Source organism: Antennarius striatus, chromosome 10, assembly GCF_040054535.1.
Source record: "Antennarius striatus isolate MH-2024 chromosome 10, ASM4005453v1, whole genome shotgun sequence".
In the NCBI taxonomy this organism is placed as follows: domain Eukaryota; kingdom Metazoa; phylum Chordata; class Actinopteri; order Lophiiformes; family Antennariidae; genus Antennarius; species Antennarius striatus.
Genome location: NC_090785.1, coordinates 11,221,014 through 11,239,772, shown reverse-complemented (window position 1 = coordinate 11,239,772; position 18,759 = coordinate 11,221,014). Strand labels below are relative to the sequence as shown.

General features: G+C 42.1%; 3 protein-coding genes across 3 annotated transcripts; all 3 read left to right on the top strand.

Moving 5' to 3' along the window:
- Positions 1 to 541: 541 nt before the first annotated feature.
- LOC137603194 (protocadherin gamma-A12-like) lies at positions 542 to 3,004 on the top strand. Its single transcript, XM_068326431.1, has 2 exons — positions 542 to 2,923; positions 2,969 to 3,004. The coding sequence occupies exons 1-2, from the start codon at positions 542 to 544 to the stop codon at positions 3,002 to 3,004; spliced, it is 2,418 nt and encodes an 805-aa protein (XP_068182532.1).
- Positions 3,005 to 5,908: 2,904 nt separating this feature from the next.
- On the top strand, positions 5,909 to 14,082 carry LOC137603193 (protocadherin beta-15-like). The gene is made up of 5 exons (XM_068326430.1): positions 5,909 to 8,316; positions 10,108 to 10,114; positions 11,180 to 11,305; positions 12,050 to 13,485; positions 14,059 to 14,082. The coding sequence occupies exons 1-5, from the start codon at positions 5,926 to 5,928 to the stop codon at positions 14,080 to 14,082; spliced, it is 3,984 nt and encodes a 1,327-aa protein (XP_068182531.1). The 5' UTR covers positions 5,909 to 5,925.
- Positions 14,083 to 15,089: 1,007 nt separating this feature from the next.
- Positions 15,090 to 17,625, top strand: LOC137603000 (protocadherin gamma-A12-like). Its single transcript, XM_068326168.1, has one exon. The coding sequence runs from the start codon at positions 15,096 to 15,098 to the stop codon at positions 17,511 to 17,513; it is 2,418 nt and encodes an 805-aa protein (XP_068182269.1). The 5' UTR covers positions 15,090 to 15,095; the 3' UTR covers positions 17,514 to 17,625.
- The last annotated feature ends 1,134 nt before the right edge of the window (positions 17,626 to 18,759 follow it).

The following is an 18,759-nucleotide window of genomic DNA, read 5'->3' as shown; positions in this document are numbered from 1 at the left end:
TAACTATTTATTAACTTTATTTATTAACGATTTGTTAAAAATAATTTTAGCCCAATAAACGCAGGGCTACACTTGTAACGCTGTTTTAGTGGATGAATAAGTGTTTTCTTCAGCGTTTAAGTTGTCTATATTTCATGATGACTTTCATGAGAAAGCTGCATTTGGTAAGAACTTACATTCCAATATGGACCAGTTATGAGTAAACCAACTGCCTTGCTTCTGAGAAGTACATGTCTCCCCTGAATACAGAGGAAAAGTCCAACGATAGTAAATCGTATAACGTAGTTTTTGACAATGGTAAATGTATGAATGCCATACTTGTGTGTAAAAAAAAATTACTCGTGATGTCGCTGTTGGCCAACAGAAAGAGAATCTCTCCACTGCACCCATACACCCCGTGGACAGATTGCTTCGTCAAACGGTGGGATTTCGGATCGCATTTTATTGTCCGCTTTGCTGTTGATTTTGGGATTGTTTCTTCTGATATTCCGTGTTCTAAAACGTGTGAAGTGATCAAAGTTGAGACGTCTTTTGATCCGAAATGGGAGAAAATGGATTATCATTGCGTCGTCTGGTCCTCCGCATCGCCTCCTTTATTGTCTCGCTGCAACTCGTTAATGGAGACCTCAGTTATTCTTTTCCGGAGGAGATGAAACGAGGGTCGATCGTTGGAAATATAGCCAAAGACCTCGGTCTTGGTCTGAGGACATTATCTTCACGAAAGCCGCGGGTGGATTTTGAGGAATCTCGGAAACATTACAGCGAAATTAATCTGAGTTCAGGAGATTTGATCACATCGGAGAGGATTGACAGAGAAAGCCTTTGTGGAAAGAAACCATCGTGTGTCGTGAACGTGGATCTGGTTTTAGAAAACCCTTTAGAGCTTCACAGACTCAGTCTTCATGTTCAGGATGTAAACGACAACTCTCCAAACTTCAAAAAAAATCTGATTGAAATGGAAATAAGTGAGTCGGCAGACAAAGGAAACCGTTTCTCTATCGAGGAGGCCCATGACGCAGATGTTGGTCAAAACGCTGTTCAAAGATACAACCTTCAGAAGAACGATAACTTTATTCTCTCTGTGGACAACAACAAGGTTGAATTAGTGCTGGAGAATAAACTTGATCGAGAGAAAGAACAAGAGCTTAATTTGCTCCTCACAGCTCTGGATGGCGGCTCTCCTCAGAGATCAGGTACTGTAGTCATTCACGTCACTGTACTGGATGCTAATGATAACGCCCCGGTGTTCAGCCAGGACGTCTATAAAGCCAGTCTGCCTGAAAACTCTCCTGTAGACACTGTAGTGGTTCATGTTAGAGCTACAGACGCAGATGAAGGAGTGAATGGACATGTGACGTACGAGTTTGGTCACGCATCTGATGACGTGAATAGTTTCTCAATTGATCCTAAAACAGGAGTGATTAGAGTAACTGGTGATATTGATTTTGAGGAAAGCAAATTGTTTGAAATGAGAGTTCAAGCTAAAGATGGTTTGGGGCTCACTTCTTACGCCAAAGTCATCATAGATATTACAGACGAGAATGATAACGCACCAGTCATAAACCTGAAATCTCTGACCAATCCCGTCCCTGAGAACGTGTCACCTGGTACAGAGGTGGGCATCATTAACGTGCAGGATCGAGACTCTGAGAAGAACCGACAGGTCCGCTGTTCTATTCAGCAGAACGTCCCTTTCAAGTTGGTTCCGTCTATCAAAAACTATTATTCTCTGGTGACCACAGGACAACTGGACCGTGAAGTGGTGTCTGATTACAACATTACAATCACTGCCACTGACGAGGGCTCTCCACCTCTGTCCTCCTCCAAAAGTCTTCACTTGTCTGTAGCAGACATCAACGACAACCCCCCTGTGTTTGAGGAACAGTCCTACAGCGCATATGTGAGTGAAAATAACAAAGCTGGCTCCACTTTATGTTCCGTTACTGCTCGAGACCCCGACTGGAGACAAAACGGTACCGTGATTTATTCTGTGTTAGCCGGTGAGGTGAACGGTGCCCCGGTGTCCTCCTACGTGTCTGTGAACGGAGACACGGGGGTGATCCACGCTGTCAGGTCGTTCGATTATGAACACATGAGGAGTTTTCAAGTCCACCTGATGGCCAGAGACAACGGTTCTCCTCCGCTCAGCAGCAACGTGACCGTCAGTGTGTTCATATCGGATGTGAATGACAACTGTCCTCAGATCCTGTACCCCGCCCCGGAGGGCAGCTCGTTCATGACCGAGCTGGTCCCCAAAGCTGCCCACGGAGGCTCTGTGGTGTCCAAAGTGATAGCGGTGGACGCGGACTCTGGACAGAACGCCTGGCTGTCCTATCAGATAGTCAAATCCACCGATCCGGGACTTTTCACTATTGGTGTCCACAGCGGAGAGATCCGGACCCAGCGGGACATTTCACAATCTGACAGCATGAAACAGAACCTGATTGTGTCCGTGAAAGATAACGGACAGCCCTCTCTCTCTGCCACCTGCTCCATGTATTTACTCATCTCTGATAACTTGGCTGAGGTGCCAGAACTGAAGGACATTTCTTACGACGAGAAGAATTCCAAACTGACGTCTTATCTGATCATCGCTCTGGTGTGTGTGTCCACCTTTTTTCTCACCTTCATCATCATCATCCTGGGTGTGAGGTTTTGTCGCAGGAGAAAACCCAGACTATTGTTTGATGGAGCAGTCACCATCCCCGGCGCTTACCTGCCTCCTAATTACGCAGATGTTGACGGCACAGGAACTTTGCGCAGCGCTTACAATTATGACGCATACCTGACAACAGGATCTAGAACCAGTGACTTCAAGTTTGTGACGTCATACAATGACAACACACTGCCTGCTGAGCAGACTCTGAGGAAAAGCCCAACAGACTTCGAGGATATGTTTGGTCAACCAGATGTCTCTCCAGAGGTAGGATTTCTGTGTCTAACATCTGATCGTACTCGTTTTTGTCAGACCGTGTGGCCGTGCACAACAATTATGTTTGCATGAAATCCTTGCATAATGTAATCAGTAAGTGTCACCGTGTGTCCTCCTGCCTTTTGTTATCTTTTTTTTTTAAATGTTCTTTTATGTGTGACCGACCCATAAGTGGCCGGCTGAACATCACCGGGACACAGACAGTCAGGACAGCTCGCAAATGGGGGTTCTAATTTGTTTGAAATTGTCGTAGTTTGTAGCATAAGTACCGCTAAATATTAAAGTCCTTGTTTACCTCTTTTTAATCATGTTCAAGAAGAAGAACAAATAAAAAATGAAAGGAAAAAAAATAAAAGTAACAAAATATAAACTAGTGTAGCAAAGTCTTTTCAAAGCTTTATTCCGTGGGTTCTTTTTACTGAGGTAAAGTAATGAATGGACGATTTAAAACAACAATGCACCAAATAATATAATTGCTATTGAACTGTGACGTGCAATGTATGGATTTGGTTGACAATGTGCTGCAATGAGAGAGATGTTGATGATTTAGGGGACGGGAACCTTACAAGCCAATGGCTTCTACCCGTCAACCCGCCTTTTTTTCTTTTCTGATGTTGTTGTTGATGGTCCAACACTGATGAAAGTCAAACGTGTTGTAATAACATGTCTGGAAAGAAGAAAAAGAAACTGAATAAATAAACAAATAAAGTAGGAGACTTAGCCGATCGTCATAAGTTTAAAAAGTTTATTCCTGACAACCAATCTAATACAGATATCCGGGCTCTCCCACAATACCTTACTGCCGGTACTACACAGGTCTTACATCAGACGCAGCCATCTTGGCCCGGTCACATTTAAACAACTCAGAATAGGAATATGCATGAGGGGATGTGGTGTCTTCTGGTCCAATCAGATCGCGACAGGTTTTCAGCCGCATCTTCTAGTTTCCGTTTCTGGTCTCATCCTGTAAACAAACCTGCCTCCATCCTGATCACCCCATAAGTGTCAAAACTTCCATAAATTGAACTGTTATTGTAAATGTGTGTGTGTGTGTGTGTGTGTGTGTGTGTGTGTGTGTGCGTGCGTGCGTGCGTGCGTGTGTGTGTGTGTGTGTGTGTGTGTGTGTGTGTGTGTGTGTGTGTGTGTGTGTGTGTGTGTGTGTGTGTGTGTGTGTGTGTGTGTGTGTGTGCGTGTGTGAAATTATACGAGTTCAAGTGTGTGGCAATTTACTAAAATTGAGTCATGGAAAAGTTTATTGGATTTTTCAAACTAAATATTTAAGCAGCCAGCAAAATACTTAATAGCATACATTTAAATGTCTTCATTAGTTAAAAAAAAAAAAAAAATTAAAAAAATAATAATAAAAAAAATAAAAAGACAATAGTAGTAACTATTCCTATAAAATAAAATAAACATTATCGAATACCAGTTCAAAAATATGTGTGTGCAATACATAGTGGAAGTGAAAGTTCCGACGTGAGCCGCGGTGAGCGGGTCTGTGTCGAGGTATGTCCAGGTGTTGGAGCAGATTGGTTTCAGGCTCTTGGGATGGAAACAAGTTGTTGTCCAGAGTCATGTTAATGCAAAGTGCAGTCTTCGTAGCAGGTATAGTAGCTAGTAGGGAGCATCATCTAGCAGCTAACGACTAGGGAGCACCAGCAGAGAAGAGTAGGGAGTAGAATTTTATTGATCCCTTAAGGAGGTTTCGTCAGGGAAATCAGGATATTTGTCACTTTTCAAACTAATCCCAGCTTGAAAAGTGACAAACTTTGTCCAAGCCAGAAAGATCTATAGCTTTTGAAATTAATGAATGAATGAATTTTTTAAAAACTTTGTTTACTGGAGGAAGATGCGGCAGCCGAAAACGCGCCAGTGTCCTCGACAGGAAAGAGGAAGTATAGCCTCGGTAGCTTGTGTAATTAAGATTAAGTCCAGAAAGAGGTTTGTCATAGCACGTGATGTAATCATCTATTTTTAATCTCGACCTTGCTGAATTTTTATAGTACCCCACATTCTTTCATGTTTAGATTGAAGACGTTTACATTAACCAGTTAAGACGTTCATGGGCAGGTTTTCTTCATGGTATTTCTCCTTTCATGTTGAGATAATTCGATGAATCAGTTATCATGTTTAAATGTGTTGTTCTTCTGCTGTAGGAATCATGAACTGACCACACATGTGCTCTAAAACGGAACAGATACTCCAAAACAAATGGGTCATATCATGTCTTAACGAAACTGTGGAAAATATTGAGGTTTCATCTCTGGTATTGTTTAATTTTTTGAAATTGATAAAAACAAAAAATCCAAATAAATTACATGGATATTGAACATGTTAATGTGATCTACAGATATTTACTTCCAAAAAATATAATTTCTTTTCAGCAGACTGTAAACTACTAAATAATTAATTAATGAATTCAACAACTGAATGCTAAATTTTGATTGAATGTGAGTGTATAATTCACACAAACACATAGGTAGGTGACATTTATTGATCGAAACATTTGTCATTTTAATTTCGTAATTGATATAATACACCATTTAATTTCAAAGTTAATCCTTGTGTTTATGGAGTAGATCTTATTATTTCCGAATAGAAATGACAAATAAGGTCCATTTTAGATTCGTCTCTGGTCCTTCAGTCTCTGACCTTGGTGCTGAAATGTTGTCCGTGCAAGCAGTTCACCCCTGAAATAAATCTTTAACCTTCTGATGATGTCTTTGAACTTTGAGTTCTAACATGTGTGACATTACTGTGCTGATCATGGTATCAATGGAGGTTTGTATGCTTTCAGTTTCTGATATGTAGTGTTACTAAAATGACTCGTGGCGTCGCTGCTCACTCACAGACGTCAGCCGGGTTGTTCTCCACCTACTGCAAAAGAGACCTTCTCGTGTTCAATCCAGAGCAGCCATTTTTTGCAGAAGCAGTGAATCATAATTTGACAACGGTGTTTTCTTTTAATCAATTCATTCGTGGTGAAAAAAAAAATGAACGCACACGAGAACTTAATTTGGATTTTAATCTGCGGATTTGCTTCCATCGTCCACATTACAAATGCGGACCTCAGCTACTCTGTTCTGGAGGAGATGAAATCCGGATCCATTGTTGGAAATATTGCCAAGGACCTCGGTTTGGACGAAGGGAAATTGTCCGCTCGCAAAGCCCGAATTGATACTGAAGAAAGCAATCAACCGTATTGTGATATCGATCTCAAAACGGGAAATTTGATCATAAAGGAACGAATTGACAGGGAGGAGCTGTGTGGGGAAAAAATGTCCTGTTTACTTAGATTTGAATTGGTTCTGGAGAGTCCTTTGGAACTACATCGGATTTTACTGCACATTCAGGATGTAAACGATAATTCGCCCAGTTTTCCAAAACATGTAATTAATTTTGAAATTAGAGAATCAGCCGACAAGGGAGCTCGATATCGAATTAACGAAGCACATGACGACGACATCGGACAATATTCAATAAGACAATATGAATTAGAGAAGAACGAACATTTTGATTTATCCGTTGGAGAAGACACGGATGGATCGAAGAATGTCGAGTTGGTGTTAGACAAAGAGCTTGACCGTGAAAAGGAGCACAATATAAATCTGGTGCTGACTGCTGTTGATGGTGGCAATCCACGGAAATCAGGTAGTGTAAATATAATTGTGACTGTCTTGGATGCTAATGATAACGCCCCAGTATTCAACCAAACCATTTACAAAGCCACTATAGCAGAAGACGCTGCCCTTGATACTGCAGTTGTTAAAGTAAGTGCTACTGATGAAGACGAGGGTGTCAATGGGGAGGTGACGTATGATTTTAGCCGAATTTCGGAGAGGGCGAAAAAATTATTTTCAATCAATAGTAAATCGGGAGAAATAAAAGTCATCGGGCCGTTCGACTTCGAAAGTAATTCTAAATTTGAAATGCGCGTTAGTGCCAAAGATGGTTATGGACTTTCATCTGATTCCAAAGTTATGATTGACATCACTGATGTGAATGACAACGCCCCGGTGATTCATCTAAAATCTCTGACCAATCCCGTGGCTGAGAACGTGTCACCTGGTACAGAGGTGGGCATCATTAACGTGCAGGATCGAGACTCTGAGAAGAACCGACAGGTCCGCTGTTCTATTCAGCAGAACGTCCCTTTCAAGTTGGTTCCGTCTATCAAAAACTATTATTCTCTGGTGACCACAGGACAACTGGACCGTGAAGTGGTGTCTGATTACAACATTACAATCACTGCCACTGACGAGGGCTCTCCACCTCTGTCCTCCTCCAAAAGTCTTCACTTGTCTGTAGCAGACATCAACGACAACCCCCCTGTGTTTGAGGAACAGTCCTACAGCGCATATGTGAGTGAAAATAACAAAGCTGGCTCCACTTTATGTTCCGTTACTGCTCGAGACCCCGACTGGAGACAAAACGGTACCGTGATTTATTCTGTGTTAGCCGGTGAGGTGAACGGTGCCCCGGTGTCCTCCTACGTGTCTGTGAACGGAGACACGGGGGTGATCCACGCTGTCAGGTCGTTCGATTATGAACACATGAGGAGTTTTCAAGTCCACCTGATGGCCAGAGACAACGGTTCTCCTCCGCTCAGCAGCAACGTGACCGTCAGTGTGTTCATATCGGATGTGAATGACAACTGTCCTCAGATCCTGTACCCCGCCCCGGAGGGCAGCTCGTTCATGACTGAGCTGGTCCCCAAAGCTGCCCACGGAGGCTCTGTGGTGTCCAAAGTGATAGCGGTGGACGCGGACTCTGGACAGAACGCCTGGCTGTCCTATCAGATAGTCAAATCCACCGATCCGGGACTTTTCACTATTGGTGTCCACAGCGGAGAGATCCGGACCCAGCGGGACATTTCACAATCTGACAGCATGAAACAGAACCTGATTGTGTCCGTGAAAGATAACGGACAGCCCTCTCTCTCTGCCACCTGCTCCATGTATTTACTCATCTCTGATAACTTGGCTGAGGTGCCAGAACTGAAGGACATTTCTTACGACGAGAAGAATTCCAAACTGACGTCTTATCTGATCATCGCTCTGGTGTGTGTGTCCACCTTTTTCCTCACCTTCATCATCATCATCCTGGGTGTGAGGTTTTGTCGCAGGAGAAAACCCAGACTGTTGTTTGATGGAGCAGTCACCATCCCCGGCGCTTATCTGCCTCCCAATTACGCAGATGTTGACGGCACAGGAACTTTGCGCAGCGCTTACAATTATGACGCATACCTGACAACAGGATCTAGAACCAGTGACTTCAAGTTTGTGACGTCATACAATGACAACACACTGCCTGCTGAGCAGACTCTGAGGAAAAGCCCAACAGACTTCGCTGATGTGTTTGGGGATAGTGATAACTCGCCTGAGGTAGGAACATGTGACGTCATTAAATTGATATATGCTTTTGTTTTATTTTTGTTCCATACCATCAATTTTAACTGCACTAAACAATGCATCAAATGCTTTGAGTGTTGTTGTATGAATCTCACGATAGTGACTGACAGTAGTGGGAGTCATCGGTCGTCCGCTAACAATTTCAGTGAATTAAAAGTCTGAGTATCGCTCCATCAAAAAGATCATTGTTTCCTTAAATGTTTCTAACTATTCCTACTACTTGCCAATGCTGGAGGAGAAACATGTAGTTCATGCTTCTTTTTTATCTGTTCACACAGCGGTAGCATGTTGAGCTTTGTTTTATCGAGTTGATTTCTTGGCATCTTTGTGTCTCTGTCCGTGGTTCTGAACCACCCTTTTTTTATCCACGTGTCAACGCTGTAGCAACACGTTTGACTTGAACACTTCAGGATGACATACAATAAGCGATATTAAATCAATCGTTGTATGATGTCACATGTCCATTATTTTGCTGGAATCATTTGTCCATTGTGAGTAGAAATAGTCTTTACTGAACTTCTCAATCACAAACACCGAATGTGTTTTCATAAAAGAGATCTAAAACTTGGCAGTACTTCAGGACGCTATAATTGTTTTAACGTCATTAGAAGATTTTGATATGTAGATTAACTGCTGACCAGACTGTCAGAAGTCCAACGCAGTTTATTGATCATTTTAGAGATTGTGGTGATTTTCTTGAGGTTAGAATAATTACCATTTCCCACTTGTAATTGCTGCCTGTTCATTATTAAGACAAACACTAGCTTAGCCTATCCCATAATCTCGAAGGGGCATTGGGGCACCAGAGATGATCTGTAGTTGTCATCATACGGTGTGTCTTTGGCAATATAACTGGCGCCTTTCCCTCTCCAAGACGCATAACGTCATTCCTAGAATGCAGACAAACACACGTCAATGTAATATTAAGTTTGTCGTGTTGTTTTGAAATGAGCATTTTACACAATGCATTAGATGTTTTGAGCTGTCATTTCCTGTTGAAAACGCACCATTCTTTTGTTTGCATATCTTTTTTAATTTGCTTGACCTTGCAGCAGTCATCCTTCATCTCACTGACTGCTTCAAGGAACTGATACGCAAAGGTTCTAGTCTTGCAGCTATGTAGTAGTCTAGACTGTCAATGCTTTATTTTCTGTTGTTCTTTCTTTGTAGCCGTCCATCTGTTTACACACAGTACAAATTTGTCTCCCAGTGTATGCTTTGCAGTGTCACAAAATTAGTTTTTTCTTGTCTCTGTCCTTGACGGTCAACCACCGGTTTGTTTTTGTTGCATAGAGCCGGAGAAACTATCATTCTCTTATGTATCCTGTTCTTTGTAGTATTTTGGATTTCACTTTGACTCAAAAATGTTCTTTCTGGAAGTGGCCTTGTGTCATTGTTGACACTGTACTTACAATTTCATTTATAGTTTGCTGAACCACACTAAACAATACGTAAAACCAAAGTTATAACACATTTGGAGTCAGTGAAAAATATTTTTATATTTGTTAGAGGTGCCATAATTTAATTACTTCTGCCTTGCTGCTGAGATTTCATTTCTTCAGTAAGTCTTAGCTGTTTAATATTAATTCTATGTTGTCGCCCTGTAGATCATTTGTTTAATTTGAAAGAACCATCTACATTGAATGTGAATCACTTTTTAATACAAGAGGACTCTGACGGAAGGGGAAGGATGCACTGCATTTGTTGACATTACAGTAGTTTCACTGCTTGTTTGGTGATGTCCTGGTTGTGATTGTGTCTCAGTTCGTTGGTCTGATACACAGTGTTGCGTTTGCATTGTGAGAGTATTCCTATTGTCTCTGTCTATGTCACCTTCCAAACTTTTTTGGTTACAATCCAATTTGACGTGTTGATCTTGGAAAATCTTTCCATGGCACATGTGGTGATGCATGCAATTACTCAGGTATATATATTGTTGCACATTTATAAGGAATGCTCCATCCCAAAATTGATCAAAATGTTTTTATTTGCCACTAATATTACACTGTTTGCCCACTTGATGGTTTTATGCACTTAACTGTCTATTGATTATTATCACAGGTACTTTTTATAGAAATCTGTAACAATAGAAACTGTGTTCTGAGTCTTTATTAAATCATAATAATAATAATTTAGAAAAAGTTTAATTTCAGGCTAAAATCAGTCATGATGTGATCACTAACTGTGCTGACAGCAGTGTTTCATGAGAGGTTTCAGACTGGTCCTTTGGTCATTTACCTTTATAGTTTTATTATAGGTGATCACACAATTGTTCATGTCCCAGTCTTCACAAAACTCCTGGGGATTCAAACGTTTAATTTTAAATAAGCACACAAGTCGTTACAAAAATTCTAGTTTATTTGTTCTTCCCTGTGAATGGAGCCCTGGATAAATTACAGATTTAAAAATGCTTTATGTTTGGACATCTTAACATGTATCGACTGCATCAGATAATTTTCTATGTACATTTATATTTTCCTGAAAAATTCAGATTCATAACTAGACTTGTACAGTCCAATGAATGGAAAAATGCAGTTTCTAAAAGAGACTCATGATGTCGCCATGCACCAGACAAAACAGACTGTACATCGACATCAACCCACTTTTGTCCACGCATAACGTGATTGAAGGTGCTACAGTTGACGAGAGAGACGCAGAAATCTGCTTTTGAATTGTGTTGATTATTGCTTGAACTCTTCATTGGATTCGCTTCGCTCCTGAAAGTGGACTAGTAGAGCTGCACTCTTTCACAACGGCATCAAGATGGGCATCACAAGATTCCTGATCCACGGCTGTGTCGTTGTATCGATGCTCCTCTCTTTTAACTGTGCGACAGGAGATATCAGCTATTCTTTCCCAGAGGAGATGAAACGCGGAACAGTAATCGGAAATATCGCCAAAGATCTGGGTCTCGAAACAAGTAAACTATCGACTCGAAAGGCCCGAATCGACACAGAAGGAGGTGAGGAACGATTTTGTGACTTGAATGTCCATAACGGGGATCTGACTGTAGCCGACAGAATTGACAGAGAAGGCCTCTGTGGAGACAAAGCAGCTTGCGTCTTAAAGCAGGAACTCATGTTAGAGAGTCCGTTAGAATTACATCGGATTAATCTTCACATTCAGGATATAAATGATAACTCCCCTCACTTCAAGAAAGAATTAATCCAGATAGATATCAGTGAGTCGGCTGACAAAGGCGCCCGTTTCCCCATAGAAGAGGCGCACGATGCGGACATTGGCAAATATTCCGTCCAAACCTACAACCTACAGAGAAATAATAACTTCATTCTGGGAGTCGGGACGAATTCTGTGGAACTTGTGCTTAACAAAGAACTTGACCGCGAAAATTTGAAGGAAATCAGTCTAGTCCTCACAGCTCTGGATGGCGGCTCTCCTCAGAGATCAGGTACTGCAGTCATTCACGTCACTGTACTGGATGCTAATGATAACGTCCCAGTGTTCAGTCAGGCCGTCTATAAAGCCAGTCTGCCTGAAAACTCACCGATAGATACAGTGGTTTTAACAGTCAGTGCTACTGATGCCGACGAGGGACTAAATGGAGACGTGAATTACGATTTTGGACACATTTCAGAAGATGTTAAGTCAAAATTTTCTATTGACCGTAAGACGGGTGATATAAAACTCACCACTTCAGTTGATTTTGAAACAGCATCAACATTTGAACTTCGTGTAACTGCAAAAGATGGTTTGGGTTTAACATCTTACGCCAAAGTCATCATTGATGTTACTGATGTAAATGACAACGCCCCGGTGATTCATCTAAAATCTCTGACCAATCCCGTGGCTGAGAACGTGTCACCTGGTACAGAGGTGGGCATCATTAACGTGCAGGATCGAGACTCTGAGAAGAACCGACAGGTCCGCTGTTCTATTCAGCAAAACGTCCCTTTCAAGTTGGTTCCGTCTATCAAAAACTATTATTCTCTGGTGACCACAGGACAACTGGACCGTGAAGTGGTGTCTGATTACAACATTACAATCACTGCCACTGACGAGGGCTCTCCACCTCTGTCCTCCTCCAAAAGTCTTCACTTGTCTGTAGCAGACATCAACGACAACCCCCCTGTGTTTGAGGAACAGTCCTACAGCGCATATGTGAGTGAAAATAACAAAGCTGGCTCCACTTTATGTTCCGTTACTGCTCGAGACCCCGACTGGAGACAAAACGGTACCGTGATTTATTCTGTGTTAGCCGGTGAGGTGAACGGTGCCCCGGTGTCCTCCTACGTGTCTGTGAACGGAGACACGGGGGTGATCCACGCTGTCAGGTCGTTCGATTATGAACACATGAGGAGTTTTCAAGTCCACCTGATGGCCAGAGACAACGGTTCTCCTCCGCTCAGCAGCAACGTGACCGTCAGTGTGTTCATATCGGATGTGAATGACAACTGTCCTCAGATCCTGTACCCCGCCCCGGAGGGCAGCTCGTTCATGACTGAGCTGGTCCCCAAAGCTGCCCACGGAGGCTCTGTGGTGTCCAAAGTGATAGCGGTGGACGCGGACTCTGGACAGAACGCCTGGCTGTCCTATCAGATAGTCAAATCCACCGATCCGGGACTTTTCACTATTGGTGTCCACAGCGGAGAGATCCGGACCCAGCGGGACATTTCACAATCTGACAGCATGAAACAGAACCTGATTGTGTCCGTGAAAGATAACGGACAGCCCTCTCTCTCTGCCACCTGCTCCATGTATTTACTCATCTCTGATAACTTGGCTGAGGTGCCAGAACTGAAGGACATTTCTTACGACGAGAAGAATTCCAAACTGACGTCTTATCTGATCATCGCTCTGGTGTGTGTGTCCACCTTTTTTCTCACCTTCATCATCATCATCCTGGGTGTGAGGTTTTGTCGCAGGAGAAAACCCAGACTGTTGTTTGATGGAGCAGTCACCATACCCGGCGCTTACCTGCCTCCTAATTACGCAGATGTTGACGGCACAGGAACTTTGCGCAGCGCTTACAATTATGACGCATACCTGACAACAGGATCTAGAACCAGTGACTTCAAGTTTGTGACGTCATACAACGACAACACACTGCCTGCTGAGCAGACTCTGAGGAAAAGCCCAACAGACTTCGCTGATGTGTTCGGGGATAGTGATAACTCGCCTGAGGTAGGAACACGTGACGTCATTAAATTGATATATGCTTTTGTGGTTTTTTTGTTCCATACCATCAATTTTAACTGCACTAAACAATGCATCAAATGCTTTTGAGTGTTTTTGTATGAATCTCACGATAGTGACTGACAGTAGTGGGAGTCATCGGTCGTCCGCTAACAATTTCAGTGAATTAAAAGTCTGAGTATCGCTCCATCGTAAAGATGATTGTTTCCTTAAATGTTTCTAAATACTCTGAATACATGCCGATGCTGGAGGAGAAACATTTGTAGTTCATGTTTCTTTTTTATCTGTTCACATTTCGGTAGCATGTTGAGCTGTGTTTTATCGAGTTTATTTTTTGTCATCTTTGTGTCTCTGTCCGTGGTTCTGAACCCCCCCCCCCCTTTCTTTAATCACGTGTCAACGCTGTAGCAACACGTTTGACTTGAACATTTGAAGATGAAATACAATAAGGAATATTAAATCAATTGTTTTTTGTATCTGTCCTTGACGCTCAACCTCCAGTTCGTTTTTGTTGCATATGCCGGAGAAACTATCATCTCTGGTGTATTCTGTTCTTTGCAGTATTTTAAATTTCACTTTGACTAATTAATGTTCTTTCTGTAAGTGGCCTTGCATCATTGTTGACACTGTACTTACAATTCCCTTTATAATATGCTGAACCACACCAAACAATACGTAAAACCAAAGTTACAACATATCACTAGGTGATGCATGCAACTACTCAGTTATCTATTTTTGGAGTTTTTTTTTAAAGAATGCTCTTCTTCAACATTTATCATAATTTGTTATTAGCCACTAATATTATCCTGTTTGCCCACGATGATTTTATTATGCACTTTGCTTTTCATTGATTAGTCTCACAGTAGATACTTTTTTTTAGAAATCCGTAATAATAGAAACTGTCTTCTGACTATTCAATTGCCATTTCCCAACTGTTGTTTCTCTGGACATTGTAATAATACTTTAGTAAAGTTTCATTCCAGGCTAAAATCAGTCATGATGTGATCACTAACTTTGTTGGCAGCAGTGTTCATGAGAGGTTTCAGACTGGTGATATTGCTGTCATCGTTTACCTTTTATTTTTATTAGTGATCACATAATTGTTCATGTCTTAGTCTTCACAAAACTCCTGGGGGATTCAAACGTTTAGTTTTAAATAAGCACACAAGTAGTTACAAAAATCCTAGTTTATTTGTTCTTCCCTGTGAATGGAGCCCTGGATAAATTACAGATTTAAAAATGCTTTATGTTTGGACATCTTAACATGTATCGACTGCATCAGATAATTTTTTAATTTACATTTATATTTTCCTGAAAAATTCAGATTCATAACTGTAGACTTGTACAGTCCAATGAGTGGAAAAATGCAGTTTCTAAAAGAGACTCATGATGTCGCCATGCACCAGACAAAACAGACTGTACATCGACATCAACCCACTTTTGTCCACGCATAACGTGATTGAAGGTGCTGCAGTTGACGAGAGAGACGCAGAAATCTGCTTTTGAATTGTGTTGATTATTGCTTGAACTCTTCATTGGATTCGCTTCGCTCCTGAAAGTGGACTAGTAGAGCTGCACTCTTTCACAACGGCATCAAGATGGGCATCACAAGATTCCTGATCCACGGCTGTGTCGTTGTATCGATGCTCCTCTCTTTTAACTGTGCGACAGGAGATATCAGCTATTCTTTCCCAGAGGAGATGAAACGCGGAACAGTAATCGGAAATATCGCCAAAGATCTGGGTCTCGAAACAAGTAAACTATCGACTCGAAAGGCCCGAATCGACACAGAAGGAGGCGAGGAACGATTTTGTGACTTGAATGTCCATAACGGGGATCTGACTGTAGCCGACAGAATTGACAGAGAAGGCCTCTGTGGAGACAAAGCAGCTTGCGTCTTAAAGCAGGAACTCATGTTAGAGAGTCCGTTAGAATTACATCGGATTAATCTTCACATTCAAGATATAAATGATAACTCCCCTCAATTTAAGAAAGAATTAATCCAGATAGATATCAGTGAGTCGGCTGACAAAGGCGCCCGTTTCCCCATAGAAGAGGCGCACGATGCGGACATTAGCAAATATTCCGTCCAAACCTACAACCTACAGACAAATGATAACTTCATTCTGGGAGTCGGGACGAATTCTGTGGAACTTGTGCTTAACAAAGAACTTGACCGCGAGAATTTGAAGGAAATCAGTCTAGTCCTCACAGCTCTGGATGGCGGCTCTCCTCAGAGATCAGGTACTGCAGTCATTCACGTCACTGTACTGGATGCTAATGATAACGTCCCAGTGTTCAGTCAGGCCGTCTATAAAGCCAGTCTGCCTGAAAACTCACCGATAGATACAGTGGTTTTAACAGTCAGTGCTACTGATGCCGACGAGGGACTAAATGGAGACGTGAATTACGATTTTGGACACATTTCAGAAGATGTTAAGTCAAAATTTTCTATTGACCGTAAGACGGGTGATATAAAACTCACCACTTCAGTTGATTTTGAAACAGCATCAACATTTGAACTTCGTGTAACTGCAAAAGATGGTTTGGGTTTAACATCTTATGCCAAAGTCATCATAGATGTTACTGATGTAAATGACAACGCCCCGGTGATTCATCTAAAATCTCTGACCAATCCCGTGCCTGAGAACGTGTCACCTGGTACAGAGGTGGGCATCATTAACGTGCAGGATCGAGACTCTGAGAAGAACCGACAGGTCCGCTGTTCTATTCAGCAAAACGTCCCTTTCAAGTTGGTTCCGTCTATCAAAAACTATTATTCTCTGGTGACCACAGGACAACTGGACCGTGAAGTGGTGTCTGATTACAACATTACAATCACTGCCACTGACGAGGGCTCTCCACCTCTGTCCTCCTCCAAAAGTCTTCACTTCTCTGTAGCAGACATCAACGACAACCCCCCTGTGTTTGAGGAACAGTCCTACAGCGCATATGTGAGTGAAAATAACAAAGCTGGCTCCACTTTATGTTCCGTTACTGCTCGAGACCCCGACTGGAGACAAAACGGTACCGTGATTTATTCTGTGTTAGCCGGTGAGGTGAACGGTGCCCCGGTGTCCTCCTACGTGTCCGTGAACGGAGACACGGGGGTGATCCACGCTGTCAGGGCGTTCGATTATGAACACATGAGGAGTTTTCAAGTCCACCTGATGGCCAGAGACAACGGTTCTCCTCCGCTCAGCAGCAACGTGACCGTCAGTGTGTTCATATCGGATGTGAATGACAACTGTCCTCAGATCCTCTACCCCGCCCCGGAGGGCAGCTCGTTCATGACCGAGCTGGTCCCCAAAGCTGCCCACGGAGGCTCTGTGGTGTCCAAAGTGATAGCGGTGGACGCGGACTCTGGACAGAACGCCTGGCTGTCCTATCAGATAGTCAAATCCACCGATCCGGGACTTTTCACTATTGGTGTCCACAGCGGAGAGATCCGGACCCAGCGGGACATTTCACAATCTGACAGCATGAAACAGAACCTGATTGTGTCCGTGAAAGATAATGGACAGCCCTCTCTCTCTGCCACCTGCTCCATGTATTTACTCATCTCTGATAACTTGGCTGAGGTGCCAGAACTGAAGGACATTTCTTACGACGAGAAGAATTCCAAACTGACGTCTTATCTGATCGTCGCTCTGGTGTGTGTGTCCACCTTTTTTCTCACCTTCATCATCATCATCCTGGGTGTGAGGTTTTGTCGCAGCAGAAAACCCAGACTGTTGTTTGATGGAGCAGTCACCATCCCCGGCGCTTACCTGCCTCCTAATTACGCAGATGTTGACGGCACAGGAACTTTGCGCAGCGCTTACAATTATGACGCATACCTGACAACAGGATCTAGAACCAGTGACTTCAAGTTTGTGACGTCATACAATGACAACACACTTCCTGCTGAGCAGACTCTGAGGAAAAGCCCAACAGACTTTGCTGATGTGTTTGGAGATAGCGACTGTTCACCTGAGGTAGGAAGCAATCACAGACTTGAATTCCTGGCAAACTGACAAAACGTTTAATTTCTGATGCATTGTGCTCTCTCCTTTTTCATTTTGTGATTCTTAACAAGTTTTTATTGGTTTTGGTTGTTAAGAAGTATTGATTCCAGCTTCCACCCAGTGTCGCAATTCTGTATCGCTGAATTTCCGCCTGATGGTATACCTCATCTTTCCAAGATTAACGTTATTTTTCCTCTGTTTTTAGTGCTGATCTGTTGCCGTTCGTTGGTGCAGTTTTTTGTTTTTTTTTAACCTGTATCTGTGAACATTTTGAGACCTGGAAGTCATGGTAGTTCAATTCGTTGTGTGAACTGGGTTTGTAGCAAAATTTTGAAAACTTAATGTTTACAGATAGACAGATACAGTATCTATGCTTTTTAGAGAGTTTTATCAATGTTTCACAAGTTATTGTACTTCATTCTTTCTAGATGTTTAGAAAGCAAGTTAAGAGTTGAAACAATATAAATATTTCTCTGAATTCATCGGTAACTTTTGTTTGTACTTTGCTGTCATGTCTCAGCCAACTGTAATATTAGCACTTCCAGGTTTTTTGGGTAACTTAGTCAATCATTTAACTTCATTTTATTGATTTAAGCTGATGGTAAATATTGTCTATTTGGTACTTTTGAGTGGAAGTTCAAACAGTTTTGATCATTGTTGAGCACTGGCCTCCATGTACTTCAATTTTCTATCCAACTCTTGCCTGACGAGTGCCAACAAGCTTGTAAAGGGGTTAGGGTTAGGTTGGGGTAACGTTTTTGCCTTACACAAAGAACTTGAGTTAGGTTGGCAAACCAGGCGCCCTTTGTTACACTTGTCCAATGATGACAACGTTCTTGCAGGTGCCAGTGACTTTATTGACATCCATAAAGTTTGTTATACATCCTCAGTGGCTCAACTTGACTTTCAGCATCATCAGTACTGTTACAGGTCCAGGTATTGAATCCCGTAGACAAAGGATTCTGTAAATTGAAGAAATAATGAGGACAGGTAACATTGTATTCCTTCAGCTCAGCTTCTGTCTTCTGAATCTTTATTTACCATTAACATAAATATCTTTACTTTTCTTCTGAAATATCCACAAATTACAAAAATAAAACAATATACTTACACATTGAAGTCTTGTCACATTTTTAACTACAACATACATTTTCCATTCATCCAATGAAGTTTATACTGAAATCACAGCAATACTGTATCCTCTTTCAGTCCATAAACTGCAATTTTAGCGTACTTTATAAGTATCAAAAATATA